The sequence below is a fragment of the Macrobrachium rosenbergii genome, chromosome 4 (genome assembly GCF_040412425.1).
Source record: "Macrobrachium rosenbergii isolate ZJJX-2024 chromosome 4, ASM4041242v1, whole genome shotgun sequence".
NCBI classification, from domain to species: Eukaryota; Metazoa; Arthropoda; class Malacostraca; order Decapoda; family Palaemonidae; genus Macrobrachium; species Macrobrachium rosenbergii.
Window position 1 is genome coordinate 47,951,606 of NC_089744.1, and position 16,071 is coordinate 47,967,676.

Below are 16,071 nucleotides of genomic sequence, written 5' to 3' on the forward strand. Positions count from 1 at the left end.
TGCAATTGCCTTACCAGCAGAACTTCTGAAGCAACATTTCCCAGGAAAAATATGCACTGAGTTTAAATCTTGGCGTCCAGTGACTTGGTCTGATTATGAAGCATCACCTAGCACACAACTTGTACGTGATGCAAAAATTGTTACGCCTCATCATCTGTTCTTCACTGCCATATTTGAGAGAAAAAATGGTAAGTCTTTAATGTGCAAGTACAGTACAGTATTCCTATGTACTTTGGTAAATATTATTTGTTTTTAAGATAATTTTACAATTGCAGGCCATTACTGTTCACTCTTAAACGAAGACTGGACGTACCATACGTCGACTAAAATTGTTTGTTGGGTGCTGAGTGGACGTACGGTACGTCGACTACAAAAAATTCAACCTTTGGTCAACTTTGACTCGACCGAAATGGTCGAAAAACGCAATTGTAAGCTAAAACTCTTACATTCTAGTAATATTCAATCATTTACCTTCATTTTGCAACAAATTGGAAGTCTCTAGCGCAATATTTCGATTTATGGTGAATTTTTGAAAAAAAAAAAATTTTTCCTTATGTCCGCACGGTAACTCAGCCGAAAATTTCAGAAATTCTTTCGTCATTTTGTCGTAATTTTTGCACCGTTTTATATTAGCCGTTACATAAAGTTTTATATATGAAAATGTGTGCAATTTCATGGAAAATACAACAAAAAACAACCCATGGTTGTAGCTTTTATCAGTTTTGAAATATTTTCATATAAATCACGATAAGTGCCGAAATTTCAACCTTCGGTCTACTTTGACTCGACCAAAATGGTCGAAAAACGCAATTGTAAGCTAAAACTCTTACATTCTAGTAATATTCAATCATTTACCTTCATTTTGCAACAAATTGGAAGTCTCAAGCACAATATTTCGATTTATGGTGAATTTAAAAAAAAAAAAACTTTTCCCTTATGTCCGCACACGGTAACTCGGCCGAACATCTCAGAAATTCTTTCGTCACTTTGTCGTAATGTTTGCACCGTTTTATATTAGTCGTTACAGAAAGTTTTATATATGAAAATGTGTGCAATTTCATGTAGAATACAACAAAAAATAACTCATGGTTGTAGCTTTTATCAGTTTTGAAATATTTTCATATAAATCACGATAAGTGCCAAAATTTCAACCTTCAGTCAACTTTAACTCGTCCAAAATGGTAGAAAAACGCAATTGTAAGCTAAAACTCTTACATTCTAGTAATATTCAATCATTTACCTTCATTTTGCAACAAATGGGAAGTCTCTAGCACAATATTATAATTTATGGTGAATTTTTGAAAAAAACTTTTTCCTTACGTCCGCATGGTAACTCTGCCGAACATCTCAGAAATTCTTTCGTCACTTTGTCGTAATGTTTGCACCATTTTATATTAGTCGTTACATAAAAGTTTTATATATGAAAATGTGTGCATTTTCATGTAGAATACAACAAAAAATAACTCATAGTTGTAGCTTTTATCAGTTTTGAAATATTTTCATATAAATCACGATAGAAAAAACTCTACCTTTGGTCAACTTTAACTTGACCGAAATGGTCGAAAACTGCAATTGTAAGCTAAAACACGTACATTCTAGTAATATTCAATCAATTACCTTCATTTTGCAACAAACGGGAAGTCTCTAGCACAATATTTCGATTTGTGAATTTTTGAAAAAAACTTTTTTTTACGTCCGCCCGTTACGAATTCATGCATCATTTTGTTATATTTTCTCTGTGTTGCTTTGATCGTTTTACAATTTGCTATATACCAAAATCATTGCAATTTAGTGCACAATACAAAGAAACAAAAAATAACTCTTTAGCTTTAACCATTTTGCTCACAGCGCGATTTGTATACAATTATATATGAAATTTTTTTTGCGCTGTCATATATTTCAATATTTATATATGATAATGATTTTTTTTTTCATTTCTGATGGTTGCATACTAAACTTCAGGCAGTGACAAAAAAAATGAGCCAAAAATGAACACTTAATCTTAAAAACTAAGCGTGCTGTGATTTAAAAAAAAAAAAAAAATTTTTTCCACTTCATCGCTAACTCCCGAACGCCGCCGGCATACGACAGACACTTGTAAATAGAGGCTCGGCGTTTAAGGGTTAACACGCAAGAATATGGTTGACTGAATACATCGCATATGCAGGAATCTTAGCTTAACTGACAGCTTAGGGTTCTGGTCTTGTGATAAGTAATGAAATCCATTAGACATCAAAGACCTGAGACCTTATAGCACAGGCTACGCATAACTCAGAGCCATTGTAGAAATTGTGTGAAAATCTTATCTCACTCTTTGCTCCCTCCCTTTTTATATAGCATTATTTCATTGTAAGTTGAAGAAGCATCTTGCAAGCTGTTGTTTCCTCACTTTTTATATAGCATTATTTCACTGTAAGTTGTAAGAAGCATCTTGCAAGCTGTTGAATTCAGTATTAAATACAACAGTACAGGTGAGAACAATACAGTGTAAAAAAAGTACTGTGGTTGCTGCATTTGAGCATGTATGTGGCTCGTCTGCTGATTTTACGCTTAGCAAGTAGCTACAGTGTGGTTCTTCATTTTGGCCTATCTGCATTAAAAATCTAATACTGTAGAATTAAAATCTAATAAAATTTTCATCCTTACTATCTGAAACGTAAGCTATTCGAGCTAAGGCTGTTGTATATGATTGGTTGTGTATGTATGTAAATGCACTTTTTTTTACTAGTAATACATCAGCTTAGCAAATGTCTGTACTTATCAGCTATGTTATAATATTTTCTATGCCAGCAGTTTCGGTATGACAGGTTTTTAGGTAAATTTCTTGAATTGAATGTTATACAGTGCAGGTATGTCAAGGTTAGAAACTACAGACATGGAATTGCTGTTAGCTGTAACATATCGAGAAAATATTCAAGTGCAGGCTGTAACGTGGGGTCTTTGTTACTTATCAGAAACCCAGGCCCCTAAGCATCTGTTAAGTTGAGGTGCTACTGTATACACAATTATATTAGTCACATGGCAAGCATACTGGATAGGCACAAAAATTGTTGCTAATAACAAAACATTGAAAGACAAGCTTAATTATTACTGTAAATTGTGTTACTAATAATAAAATATTGAAAACAAGCTGAATTATAAGTCTTATCTTAAACTTATGAAAAATTGCTTATGATATATTGGCAGTTAGCCTGTCGGCTATTTGCGATGAGTGGGTATAAACAAAATCATAGCGCTGCCCTGGTGGCCTGTCGTGGTAACATATAAACATTGTTTATTTATAGTAAATTTCAGACAGTCCAAACTTTATTCCATTATACTCTCACAATAGTGTATTTCTTGCACAGAATCATACATTTTCCCTACAAAATCACATTAAAACGTATCAAATGTATGATGAAACACTTTTTTTTTTTTTTTTTTTTTTTTTTTTTTTTTTTTTTTTTTTTTTCAACAAAATATTTTTGTAAAATATGGCTGCATCTTATACAGGGGTGTGCTTTATACACCAGCAAATATGGTATTTGGTAATCTGAGTTCAAGTCGCTCTGTTGTAACATATCTTTCATAAAGGGGGAATGGACACACACACACACACACAAACTCACTGTGGCTACTTGGTCAGTATAAAAAGAGAGAGTTGCGCATACATCCTCATACTGTGCATACAATTTATTATTATTATTATTATTATTATTATTATTATTTATGGTACTTGCATGTATTGTTGACTTTTTTTTTTTACTGTATCCAACCGCTTGCAGGGCCCTGCTCAAAATTTATTATTAGTTATATACTTAAGTAGAACTGGAATTACCATGAAAGTTATTGTTATAAAATGAAAAAAAAGGCTAGAACAAGGAGGCCCAGAACATTTTAACTTATTTCCTTCTACTAACAGTTATTTTGTTTCACAACATTACTTATTTAGGCCTTGTCAGTGAGGCTTATGAATTGGAAGATGCTGAAGTGGTTCTTCCAGAATTCTGATAGGGTCATTTCTATATCAGAAGTCACTTAAAAGCACCTCTGGAATAGTGCTTTGGTGTAGTTTCTTGAAAGTAGAAATGACTTGCTGGTCCTTGGGCTGGATGAGAGTAATTGTGTTGGGGGCTAGAACTTTATTGCTGTAAAGCTTACTCCTGCAATATCTCATCCTTCAAGCTTGGAAGATGAGCGGGAGCATTGTCCATAACAAGAACAGCCCTCAGAGACAGCTGTTTCTTCTTGAGTTTCGTAACACTGGAGCCAGCCACTTGATTCATCCACTCAACAAAAAAAAAATGTTTGGCAACCCAAGCGTTGTTAGCCTGCCACATCTCATTTAGTTCATTTTTCGTTACTGTACTGTATATTGTTTTTCTTATAAATCTTGGGATCTCTGTTTAGAAGACAAGCAAAGTCTTCAGGTTTAAATCCTACTTGTATCTCCATAGCACAAGAGGCAGGTCTGTCCTTCGTCTGGCTTTTGTCCTAGCAGTGACTTCTCTTGGGTGATATATGCTTTTTTTTTTTTTTTTTTTTTTTTTTTTTTTTTTTCTCTCTCTCCTCCTCCTCCTCCTCCTCCTCCTCCTCCTCCTCCTCCTCCTCCTCCTCCTCCTCCTCCTCCAGAACAAGCTTGTCTCATCACAACTGAACACTTGTTGCAAAATAAAACCTTCAGCCTCTACATAGTCCTTAAACTCTCCAACATACTTCTCAGCAGCTTCCCCACGCTTCACCATACTGTGTATGCCACATCTCTTAAGTTTCTCAAACCACTTTTTCATATATGATGGCCACAGAAGCACTATCACAGGCTGACTGTTTTTTGTTTTTCCAAAACCACAGGAAGTTTTTTAACTCCTCAGTTGTCTGAGACCTTTGTTTGATAACAGATTTGACTCCCTTAGCATTATTGGTTCCATTGATAGCTTTTGACATTAAATATTGAAGAATTGTAGGTTTTTGGGCATGCAGAACTTCTTAACCAGATCAGTGACACTTACACCACTTTTTAATCTTCATGTGAGCATTTTAAAAGCTTTATTTTTTCTATCTGTCATTTTGCTTTGCAGTAGTTTTTTTTGTCTAATCATTTTGGTTTGCTGTTATGTCTAACCTTTCTAGACACCATGATGACTTATTTCTAATAGAATCACAAAAAGGAAAACACACACACTCACACACAAGACAGTTTAGCGGAGTTTTGCTCTGACCAAGAGCTATGGGTAAACTACCCATTTGCCCTTTGTTTCAACTGGGAACCACACAAGTAACGGAATTGAAAGAGAATGAAACTTTTTTACATTACAGCATTAACCCTTAAACGCCACGCCTCTATTTACAAAAGTGTCTGCCGTATGCCGGCGCCGTACGGGAGTTAGCGCTGAAGCGGAAAAAAAGTTTTTTTCAAAAAATCACAACACGCTTAGTTTTTAAGATTAAGAGTTCATTTTTGGCTCCTTTTTTTGTCATTGCCTGAAGTTTAGTATGCAACCATCAGAAATGAAAAAAATATTATCATATATAAATATCGAAATATATGACTGCAAAAAAAAATTTCATATATAATTGTATACAAATCGCGCTGTGAGCAAAACGGTTAAACCTAATGAGTTTATTTTTTTTATTTTCCTTTGTATTGTACACTAAATTGCAATGATCTTGGTATGTAACAAATTGTAAAATGATCAAAGCAACACAGAGAAAATATTATCACAAAATGATGCATGAATTTGTAACGCACGGACGTAAAAAAAAGTTTTTTTCAAAAATTCACCATAAATCGAAATATTGTGCTTGAGACTTCCCGTTTGTTGCAAAATGAAGGTAATTGATTGAATATTACTAGACTGTAAGTGTTTTAGCTTACAATTGCAGTTTTCGACCAATTCGGTCGAGTTAAAGTTGAACGAAGGTCGAATTTTTTCTATTTATCGTGATTTATATGAAAATATTTCAAAACTGATAAAAGCTACAACCATGAGTTATTTTTTGTTGTATTCTACATGAAATTGCGCACATTTTCATATATAAAACTTTATGTAATGACTATTAGAAAAACGGTGCAAACATTATGGCAAAGTGACGAAAGAATATCTGAGATGTTTGGCAGAGTTACCGCACGTGGACGTAAGGAAAAAGTTTTTTTAAAAAATTCACCATAAATCGAAATATTGTGCTAGAGACTTCCAATTTGTTGCAAAATGAAGGTAGATGACTGAATATTACTAGAATGTAAGGATTTTAGCTTACAATTGCGTTTTTCGACCATTTCGGTCGAGTCAAAGTTGACTGAAGGTTGAAATTTTGGCACTTATCGTGATTTATATGAAAATATTTCAAAACTGATAAAAGTTACAACCATGAGTTATTTTTTGTTGTATTCTACATGAAATTGCGCACATTTTCATATATAAAACTTTATGTAACGACTAATATAAAACGGTGCAAAAATTACGACAAAGTGACGAAAGAATTTCTGAGATGTTTGGCAGAGTTACCGCACGTGGACGTAAGGAAAAAGTTTTTTCAAACATTCACCACAAATTGAAATATTGTGCTAGAGACTTTCAATTTGTTGCAAAATGAAGGTAAATGATTGAATATTACTAGAATGTAAGAGTTTTAGCTTACAATTTGTTTTTCGACCATTTCGGTCTAGTCAAAGTTGACCGAAGGTTGAAATTTTGGCACTTACCGTGATTTATATGAAAATGTTTCCAAACTGATAAAAGCTACAACCATGGTTTTTTTTTTGTATTTTACATGTAATTGCGCACATTTTCATATATAAAATTTTATGTAACAACTAATATAAAACGGTGCAAAAATTACAACAAAATGACGAAAGAATTTCTGAAATTTTCAGCCGAGTTACTGCGCGCGGACGTAAGGAAAAAGTTTTTGTAAAAAATTCACCATAAATTGAAATATTGTGCTAGAGACTTCCAATTTGTTGCAAAATGAAGGTAAATGATTGAATATTACTAGAATGTAAGAGTTTTAGCTTACAATTGCGTTTTTCGACCATTTCGGGTCAGTCAAAGTTGACCGAAGGTTGAAATTTTTTAGTCGACGTATCGACGACCACTTGTCACCCGACAGACAATTTTAGTCGACTTACGATACATCCAGTCAGCGTTTAAGGGTTAATTTATTTACCGGGGGGCTAGTGCCGTCAGTGCACTTCATGTGGTGCACTGTAGACATTACTGAAGGCTCTTTGCAGCTTTCCTTATGCCCCCAGCTGCAACCCCTTTCGTTCCTTTTACTGTTCCTCCTTTCATATTGTCTTTCTTCCATCTTACTTTCCACCCTTGCCTAACAATTGATTCATGGTACGGCTGCGAGGTTGTTCTTACATGAATACAAACCCTAGGTCTTTTATGGGTAGCTTTCGGGGAACCTGGAAAGTCCAGCTGTTAAACTTTTGCAAGGTGGTTATGGTAACAGTTACTATAACCCTATAGTAGGGGTGGAAGTACCGCCCACAACTGTATGCATTCAATCTCTTCAGTTTACTTTTGGTGACACTCTCAACAAGACGTGCTTTTCTTCTCTGTCCTGCCATTCAGCTTTTTTCCTCTTGTATATTTTACATTTTGTAATTTGAAATATTGTTTTTGATATATTAAAACTTTTGTCTATTTTGATATATTAAGACATGTCATTATGTTCTGTTTTTATGTCTTCAATGATATATTTACTTACTCATGCTGCTTAGTAGGATTAGGATTTACTCATACTGCATAGTAGGATTAGGTATGGAGTTTTTCTCCCTTGATATCGTTGTTGTTTCTCTAACACCTTCGTTGAGGTGTGTGTTTATTTTATTTCTTAGACATAATGTTTTGATTCAAACTACAGTACACAATTTCTGGGATCGTGGTAATGTTTTAGTCTTTTATTTGTTGTGTAGATCGAGACGATAGAGACATTACGGGTTCGTGTGGCAGCGGAGGGTTTCGTGCGAGGGTTCTCCGTACTTAACATAGCAAGTTTTCCTCCACTCCCTCAACACGAATGTTAATGGCTCAAGTCCTACAGTTGTGTTGGTCCCGTCTACATGCTCAGGACCAGTCAGAATTTACCGTTTGGTTGGGGGTGTGAGTCGTATGGCTCACTCCCTTCCCTTAAATAGTTATATTTCTTTTCCTTTCTCTCAGGGTTGGAAGTTTATTCCCATCGTGAGGTGGGGAAAGGCATATTATTTGTTTCTTTTCAGGCCCCTCAGTTCAGATCTTCTTTTGCCTCTGGACTCTCCTGTCTTCTTGTGTGACAGTTGTCAGCCCTGCTGCTTGCCTTGAAGTCGGACGGCAGCGTGTTCCACTCAAATGCTGAGAGCCCCTCTATAGTCTCTTCGCTCTCCGTTGCCACTTCACGTATGGTTGTACCTCATCCACTCGTTAGTTCTGTGGTGGAAGCTTGGAACCGAGCTAGATCTGTTGGCAGTGTGTTCCTTTCAGAGCCTGGGAGCCCCATCTATGTGGTGACTTAAAGGGGTTGATCCCCTCCTGGGAAAGTGGGGCAACGCCGTAATGTTCTTCTCTTCCAGGCTCAGATGCGCAGTTTACATGTCATTCAGGGGTACCAGTCTTAGACGGACTGCTTCTCCGATGTATCCTTCTTCTACTTCGTGGCTTTTTGTCTCCCTTCCGATGTTTGTCGTCCAGTGCCCATCACTCTGGTTGCCCTTTAGTCATATATATGAAATAACTTGTATTATCACACAATTTTTTAGAATATATGATTATTCCTGTTCTTACATGTAGTAATTTCTGGTTTAGTAAGAGTTGTCTACTCCTGTGACGTCATGACTAGTTCTTATGACATCATCAACCGATTCCCCCAACTTAGTTTCAGTCGATCGACTCTGCCTTTCAAAAGAAGTACGACCCGTCTTCTGCGATCACAGACATTGGGGGTTTTTGGAATTCTTCACCGTTTCTTCACATGTATGTGTACTGTGATAAGGCCTGCAGTTGCAGTAGAATTTGAAGAAGAGAGTCCTTTCACCATAGTCATCTTCGCCTTCTTTTGTCGGTGCTCTCCCTTGTCAATGCGCTGGGATTTCTGCGTGACGTGGGTCTCTCTCAGGGACCCTGCTACACAGAGCACCTGATGCCCAGTTTCCTTGTATTTGACAAGTTGAAGAGGTAACCTGTGTTACCTATACTAGTTAAAAAGTTAAGTATACCTTAGTCTTACCAGACCACTGAGCTGATTAACAGCTCTCCTAGGGCTGGCCCGAAGGATTAGACTTATTTAACATGGCTAAGAACCAATTGGTTACTTAGCAACGGGACCTACAGCTTATTGTGGAGTCCGAACCACATTATAGTGAGAAATGAATTTCTGTCACCAGAAATAAATTCCTCTAACTCTTCATTAGCCAGTCGGAGAGTTGAACTCGGGCCTGACGAGTGCAGGGCCACAACTCTACCAACTCGCCCAAGGAAGAGCTACCTATACTAGTTCTGGGAATATTCCTGGAACTAGTATCTCCTCCACCCATGTTTCTAGAGACACTTGGGTAGAGGGAGCAACCAACGTTCATCCTGTATGTGACTCTGTAGCTCCTTCCGAGTTCTTTGGTTTCTTTGGAAATCTGAGACTCTGAGGATGCTTTTAGTGTTTGGCTTTGGCCGGGGGTTTGGCTTGAGCAGGACACACTGTTTTCTTTGGAACTCCAAGCCGACGAATCTCACCAGGTGGTTAAGATAGAAGCAGCAGTGGAGATTGTAGCAGACTTTCCAGCCAGAGAGTTGATGCACTTTCTTCATTGGACGTGAGAGATTCTGGACGTTTGGGGATGTGTTTCCAGCATAGGCTTTGTCGCTTTGACCCTCACACGTTCGTGACTTAGTTCCGTAGTTCCAGATTTCCACGGACATGACCAGGTTCGATGTTTGCCTTCCCATGTTCAAGGACGTCCAGCCAAGAAATGGTGCACTTTCCTTTGATGTACCTGAAGGATTCTGCACGGCCATGGACGTGTTTCCACCCTAGGACTGTTGTCGACTCGATGTTCGAATGTTGGTGACATTAGTCAACAACTTTCCACGCTCTTCCAGAAGGCCTCTGATCTTCATTCAAGCTTTTTCGACCTTGTCCTGTCGCATATAAGTGCAGTTGGTTCATACCAGTTGGTCATCTCATATGTGACAGCACGGACGTACGGCCGTGGTACGGTCACGTGTGGGAGTTGTCTCAAGATAGCGTATCCGGGAACGGACCATCGACCTCGTTCGAATGAAAGGTTGAGAAGAGAATGGGATGGCTTGCGGCCATGCCACATTGAAGCCCCGTTAACCATCTGTTCACCACTTTGTTGTTCATCCTGTCGAGCGAAGAACATTGATATAGCTTCAGTGGACATCTAGAATCGATCCGAATCACGTCCACAGCCATCCAAATCACGGCCATGGTCGTACACATTCTGTCCATGGCCATGCCAGTCATGACCATGCCCATTGGTGACAACCAGCCAACGTTCGAGGACTGAGGCATGTCCATTTACCCTCATCCATGGTCATGACTTTATCAAATCCGTCCACTGATGTGGCTCTTGATCTCATTTGTGAGTTCAGTAATACTGTATATATAATTCTGAAGTTTAAATCCCCACCTGTGATTGCTCCTACTGCTGTTGAAGGTCTTCTAAGCTCAGGAAAGGATTCAACACACTTCTGGATTTTCTTGGCTAGGGACAGATGAGGAAATATCTCCTGTTCCTCAAGAACTTGGTGGGGTTAGGCTTGGGGGCTTACTTAACCTAGCCTAAGTAGTTTAGTCCTTAGCCTAGCCTACATGACCTCATTGGAATAAGTTCTTCTCTGGCATTTAAGAAGAACTTGTCTGTTCATAGGATTTTGAATGCTGGTTCTTGGCTTTGTCAGACCACTTTCACTTCCTTCTACCTGAAGGACTTTGCCCACAGGTCTTTGGACACTTTTTCCTCGGATCTGGTGATGGTTGCTCAACAGATTGCGTAGCTCATCCAGTGTCCCTTGCGGGACAGTTTGTATCTTGCCCAAGATGATAGTGTGGAGAGGGCGTGAGTGAGATGTCTGGTCTCTTTTCTTTCCCTTTTTCCTTTTTTCTCGACCTATGGATGGTTTTGAAGAATGACACATCATACGCTGGAACTGGTTTGATGCAGGGGAGTGTTGCAGTTATGATATTACAGCATTTTTGTGTTCCATACAACATACAAATATGCTTCTCAGTAGCCTTTACTTCTCTCTCCAGCAAGGGGAATGAGGAGTGGCAATCCCATTGCATATGGCTGACTTGGTTTGTTGCTTGAACAGATATACAGTAGTTCTTTGACTTCCATATATGCAGTGAATAAAGGAGAGGTGTCTTATTATCATTGGGCAACTTCTCTTTTGGGTAGCTTACTGATGTCATCATAGGGGATCTCATAGGACGTCTCCTCTGTTGACAATGCACATTCCATTGACAGTACTAGGACATCCCTCTGTCGACGGTGCTGAAGTCCTTTGACAGTAAAGAACTTTGCATGTTTCTACACACATCTTATCGTGGGACATCCCCTGGGGTTATCCTGTCATCATCTTTGTATACAGTGCTGATGAATGGGGTTGCAATGCTCAATACAGACATCAGTCAGACACATTTCAGGATGAGGGATGTGTGTCAGACAAGTTTCGTCATTGGAGTCTATACCCATGCACAGGTACAGGAGTTCCACTTTGGCAACGTGAAGTGATTGAGCATGCCTACTTTCCCTTATCAGTGTCTTCTACCAGATTAGTTTTAATACTAATAATGTGAATACAAGAACTTTTATGTTCATGGAATTTGGACAGTGGTTATTAACTGTGCTAAACCACTTTCACTTCCAGTATCGATGAGATGTGACGTGTCAGGTCTGCGACAGTGGTAGTCTTTGACATTGTGGGTTTGTCCGCACCTTTCAAATCAAGGGTTTTTATACTTACCTTTGATTTGAAGTGCCCAGAAGTCTGGCAGTTGAACATCCCACATGTTCAACAGACCAGAGGTATGGTATCCTTCCTTTACTCTCTCATGACCAGGAAGAGAATACCAGGTGAGCCAAACTACCATTCAGTTCAGAGAATTACTTGGAATCCTCCCTCCAATACCAGTATGCATTCAATCTCTTCAGTTTACCTTTTAGCCCAGGCAAAAGAATGAGGGCTGGTAAGAGGTTGGTCTTCTATGTAAAGACCTCAGGTTTGTATGTTAGGAAAAATATATGTTAATTAAAAATTTGTCATTTGTTCCTACACAAATATAAACCCTCAGTCTTTACATATGGAGACTTACTTGGGTGGGTGGTAATTCCACCCCTACGTAGGCAACTGTTACTATAACCGCCTTTCAAAAGTTTAACGGCTGGACTTTCCAGCTTCACCGAGAGTTATCCATACGTAAAGACCTCAGGTTTGTATGTTAGGAAAAATACAAATTAATTAAAAATTTGTCGTTTTTCCTCATGTTACTCCTTTGAAACCTTTTACTGTCAGTTTCCGTTTCAGTGCAGAATGACCTCTTAGGTCCTAGTGCTTGGCCTTTGGCCTAAATTCTATATTCAATCTATATATAATTAATGTATTTACAACTTGGCAGTACTGATTAGTATACAGTACTCAATTTTTTGTAAATTGTTGTGTTTTATTCAGTTAAAAAATAAAAGCAAATCAGCATATGAATACAAACCTTCAGCCTTTACATTGGGAAATTCTCCTGAGCAGTGGGAATACCAGCTATGAAAAATTCTGTGTAATAGGATCAAGGTATGACAGAGTAATGCATAGCATCACCCAATGGGGCCAATGAGTGGGCGGAGTCTTGCTTAACCCCAAGAACCCAGTGACACAGTCAGTGTTCTCTTAACCACCTTCTTAAGTGGTTGAGTGCTGCTCAGCTCTCGTCAAAGCCGGATTTTTCACTTTCTGCCATTTCATTTGCATTGGTTCTGTTTCTGTGTTTGAGTGGTATATTTGGTGGTTTTTTTTTTTTTTTGTGTATATGTTTGTTATATCATCACACAAACCCATGACTTACCTAGGCCTAGTGCTACGAAGCAAAGGAAGTGCCCTGGTATTGCTAACAACCCTTGCTTACGCTACCGAGCTTCATTTGAAACTGATCCTCTTGTGACTTGTAGCAAGTGTAGACTTCACGTTTGCAATGCTGTGATTGGTCTCCTGAGCAACGGAGATGTTTCAAGTCGAAGGGGTGCAAAAGGAAGGGCAATGCGCAGCCAAAGGGTTTCAGTCCTTCAAAAGCAGCAGATGACACCATTCCTTTTTGTTCCTTTTCTCCCTCCCCAAGCTGTCTTCCTGCTAATTCTTCCTTGGAAGAATTTGCCCCTTCACGTTTGTCTACTGTTTCCTCAGTTGATGTTTCTGAAGAGGGTTCGAGAGACCCTATTATTGTTTCTCTCCCTGCTCAGGGTAGGGTGGGGGGGACCCTCCCCCTGTGGTTGGGAGACAAGATTCGGTTTGTGATTTGTTTCCAGGTTCAGACATTGATGGCGCCACTCTCCATGAGTATTGGTCAACCTTAGGCCTCCCCGGAGAACTGCGGTTAAGGGGATTATTTTCTCATCTGATGTCCCGCTTCGCCTCTTCTACTTCTGGGAACATTTCATCTGCTGTGTTGCCTTCATGAATGACTTCCACAGCTATCTCACTCTGTGGCAACTACATGTGTATCAGCCATGGCTTCTGTCGGTATATCTACTTCAGTGTTTCCCTCTTCATATGGTCCGTGTACGGCTGCTCCTTCGTTGTCTACTGCCTCTGCTCTTCAAGCCTTACTGGAGAGGGTTGCAGTCCTCGAAAGGATCGACCGCTCCATTTCTACGATATCTAGAAGGAAGCACCTCATATCTCTATGTCGGGATTCTCAAGACTCATCATCTTCCTCGATTTGTGTTGTCCTGAAAAGACATTGGAGGAAGAGGGACTTGGTGCTTTCTCCTCCTAAGAAGATTTGTGGTCTGCGTGTGGTTCCCCATTCTCCTTCTCCCATTTCAGTGTGGGTAGGTGTTAGTTTGTCTCAGCATGGCTGTACTCCATCCAAGGTGGCTGCAAGCGCTCTCTCCACAACCGTCTTTAAGAAGAAATATCATGACCACTCGGTCATGGCCATGACTGCGGAAGCAGCAGATCAGGCCCTGCTTGAGGTGATAGTTATTCCTTCTCCTTCCAGCTGTACAGAAGTGGCTACTGGACCATCAGCTATGAGATGAAAAGGTAGTAAGGCTCGTGTCAAGAAATTGAATCTTCTCAGCCTAGTTTTCCTGACCATGACATTCATGCACATAAAGTCGACCCCCAGTATTTGTGGGGGATGCGTACCACTACCCCCTGCAAATAGCTAAAATCTGCGAATACTTAAAACCCCTCTAAAAATGCTTATACAGGCAGTCTCCAGGTTACAACTGGCTCAGCTTACTATGTTCCGAGTTTACGACACTCTTCAAATATATTCATCAAAAATTATTTCTTGGGTTGCAACACATATTCCAGGTTTATAAAGCCGACAGCGCCAATCCGACAGAAGAAATATGGCTCCAAAATGGCAGAATGGTCAAAATTTGGAGGTTTTTGTTGAAAAACTCTAAAAATGCAGGATACATTGTTTTCAAGACACCCAAAGGATTAAAAGTAAGGTTTTCTTATGATTTTCGACAGTATTTCAGACGATGCCAGTCCTGCGCCGAACAGAACGGAAGAAATGTGCATCCAAAATGGCAGAATGGTCAATATTTGGAGGTTTCTTATGAAAAACTCAATAAAAATCAGGATACATTGTTTTCAAGTCTCAAAGGATTAAAAGTAATCTTAGATTTTCGGTGGTATTTCGGACGACACCAGTCCAACACCGATTCCAACGGGAGAAATATGCATCCAAAACGGCTGAATGATCAATGTTTGGATTTTTTTTTTATGAAAAACTCAATAAAAATGCAGGATACATTGTTTTCAAGACACCTAAAGGATTAAAAGTAAGATTTTCTTATGATTCTAGATGATATTTCGGACGACTTGGTCCAATGCCTATGACAGAAGAAAATTCACATTTGCAGATTTTTTCACAGAGCAATATTCACTAATTGCTGATTTTTATTTTATTTTCATGACTAAATAAATTTTTTATGATAAAAAAATTATTTACTAATTTTCAAATATTAATATTAAGGTAACCACAGCAAAGTATCAATAAAATTTTAAATTAAAATCCTGTGAAATCCCAAAACAGCTTACCCACGTGCTCTTACGAAGTTTTGAGCAATCTTGGCCCCCCTCCCCCTAGAGACTCAAACCTCCTAACTGGGATTTGATGCTGGTTCTTAGCAGCCTTACCCACGCCATGTATGAGCCTTTACAGGGTTTTTCAGGTTGAGGTTTAATCCTCAAGACAGTATTTTTAATGACCTTAGATCTGCCAAGAGAGTAGGGGGGCTTCATGGCCTCTCTGCTGAGGTAAAACACTCAAGGAGCTGGAGTTTAGTGTCTTTCGAATTTGTCCCGGAATTCGTGGCTAAGGCTCAGAATCCTTTGGTTCCTGATGACAGATTCTAGCCCTTTTCAGTTTCCTCCCTTGCAGATTTTGTTGGTAATAATCATAGTGAAATGCTCTTATGTCCAGTTCGGGCACTACTCTATTATCTTAAAAGGACTCTGTACCTCAGACCTGGGTGCTGAAGGCTTTTTGTTAGTGCTGGCCGGAACAAGAAGAAATGTCCAGGGGTACCATCCCCTTTTGGCTGCGGGAGGTTATCAGAAGTGCATATGCTTCTTCTAGTGTAGCTGACAACCCGTTATGACTTAGGGCTCATGATGTCAGTGGTCTGTCGGTTCAAAGAGTATTGAAGGTTGGTACGTGGAATTGTCAGACCACCTTTACCTCTTTTTACCATAAGGACGTCACTCATAGGTCCTTGGACACTTTTTCCTTGGGTCTGGTGGTGGGCTGCCCAACAAGTTGTCTAACATACCAGTGCTCCTTGTGGGCATATTGTATTTAGTCTGGATGTTGTTGTGGATTAAATGGTGATTATGGTGAATGGTTTTACTTCCTTCT

The 16,071-nt window shown here is 39.0% G+C and overlaps 1 protein-coding gene across 5 annotated transcripts in view; it reads left to right on the plus strand.

The window, feature by feature from the left end:
* The window catches only part of thoc5 (THO complex 5), a 319,834-nt gene that overhangs the window by 152,085 nt on the left and 151,678 nt on the right, over nucleotides 1-16,071 (plus strand). For all 5 annotated transcript variants that reach the window (XM_067096318.1, XM_067096325.1, XM_067096331.1 and 2 more), the window contains exon 12: nucleotides 1-188. In XM_067096318.1, the coding sequence (XP_066952419.1) occupies nucleotides 1-188 (188 nt within the window). The remainder of the gene's footprint in view (nucleotides 189-16,071) is intronic.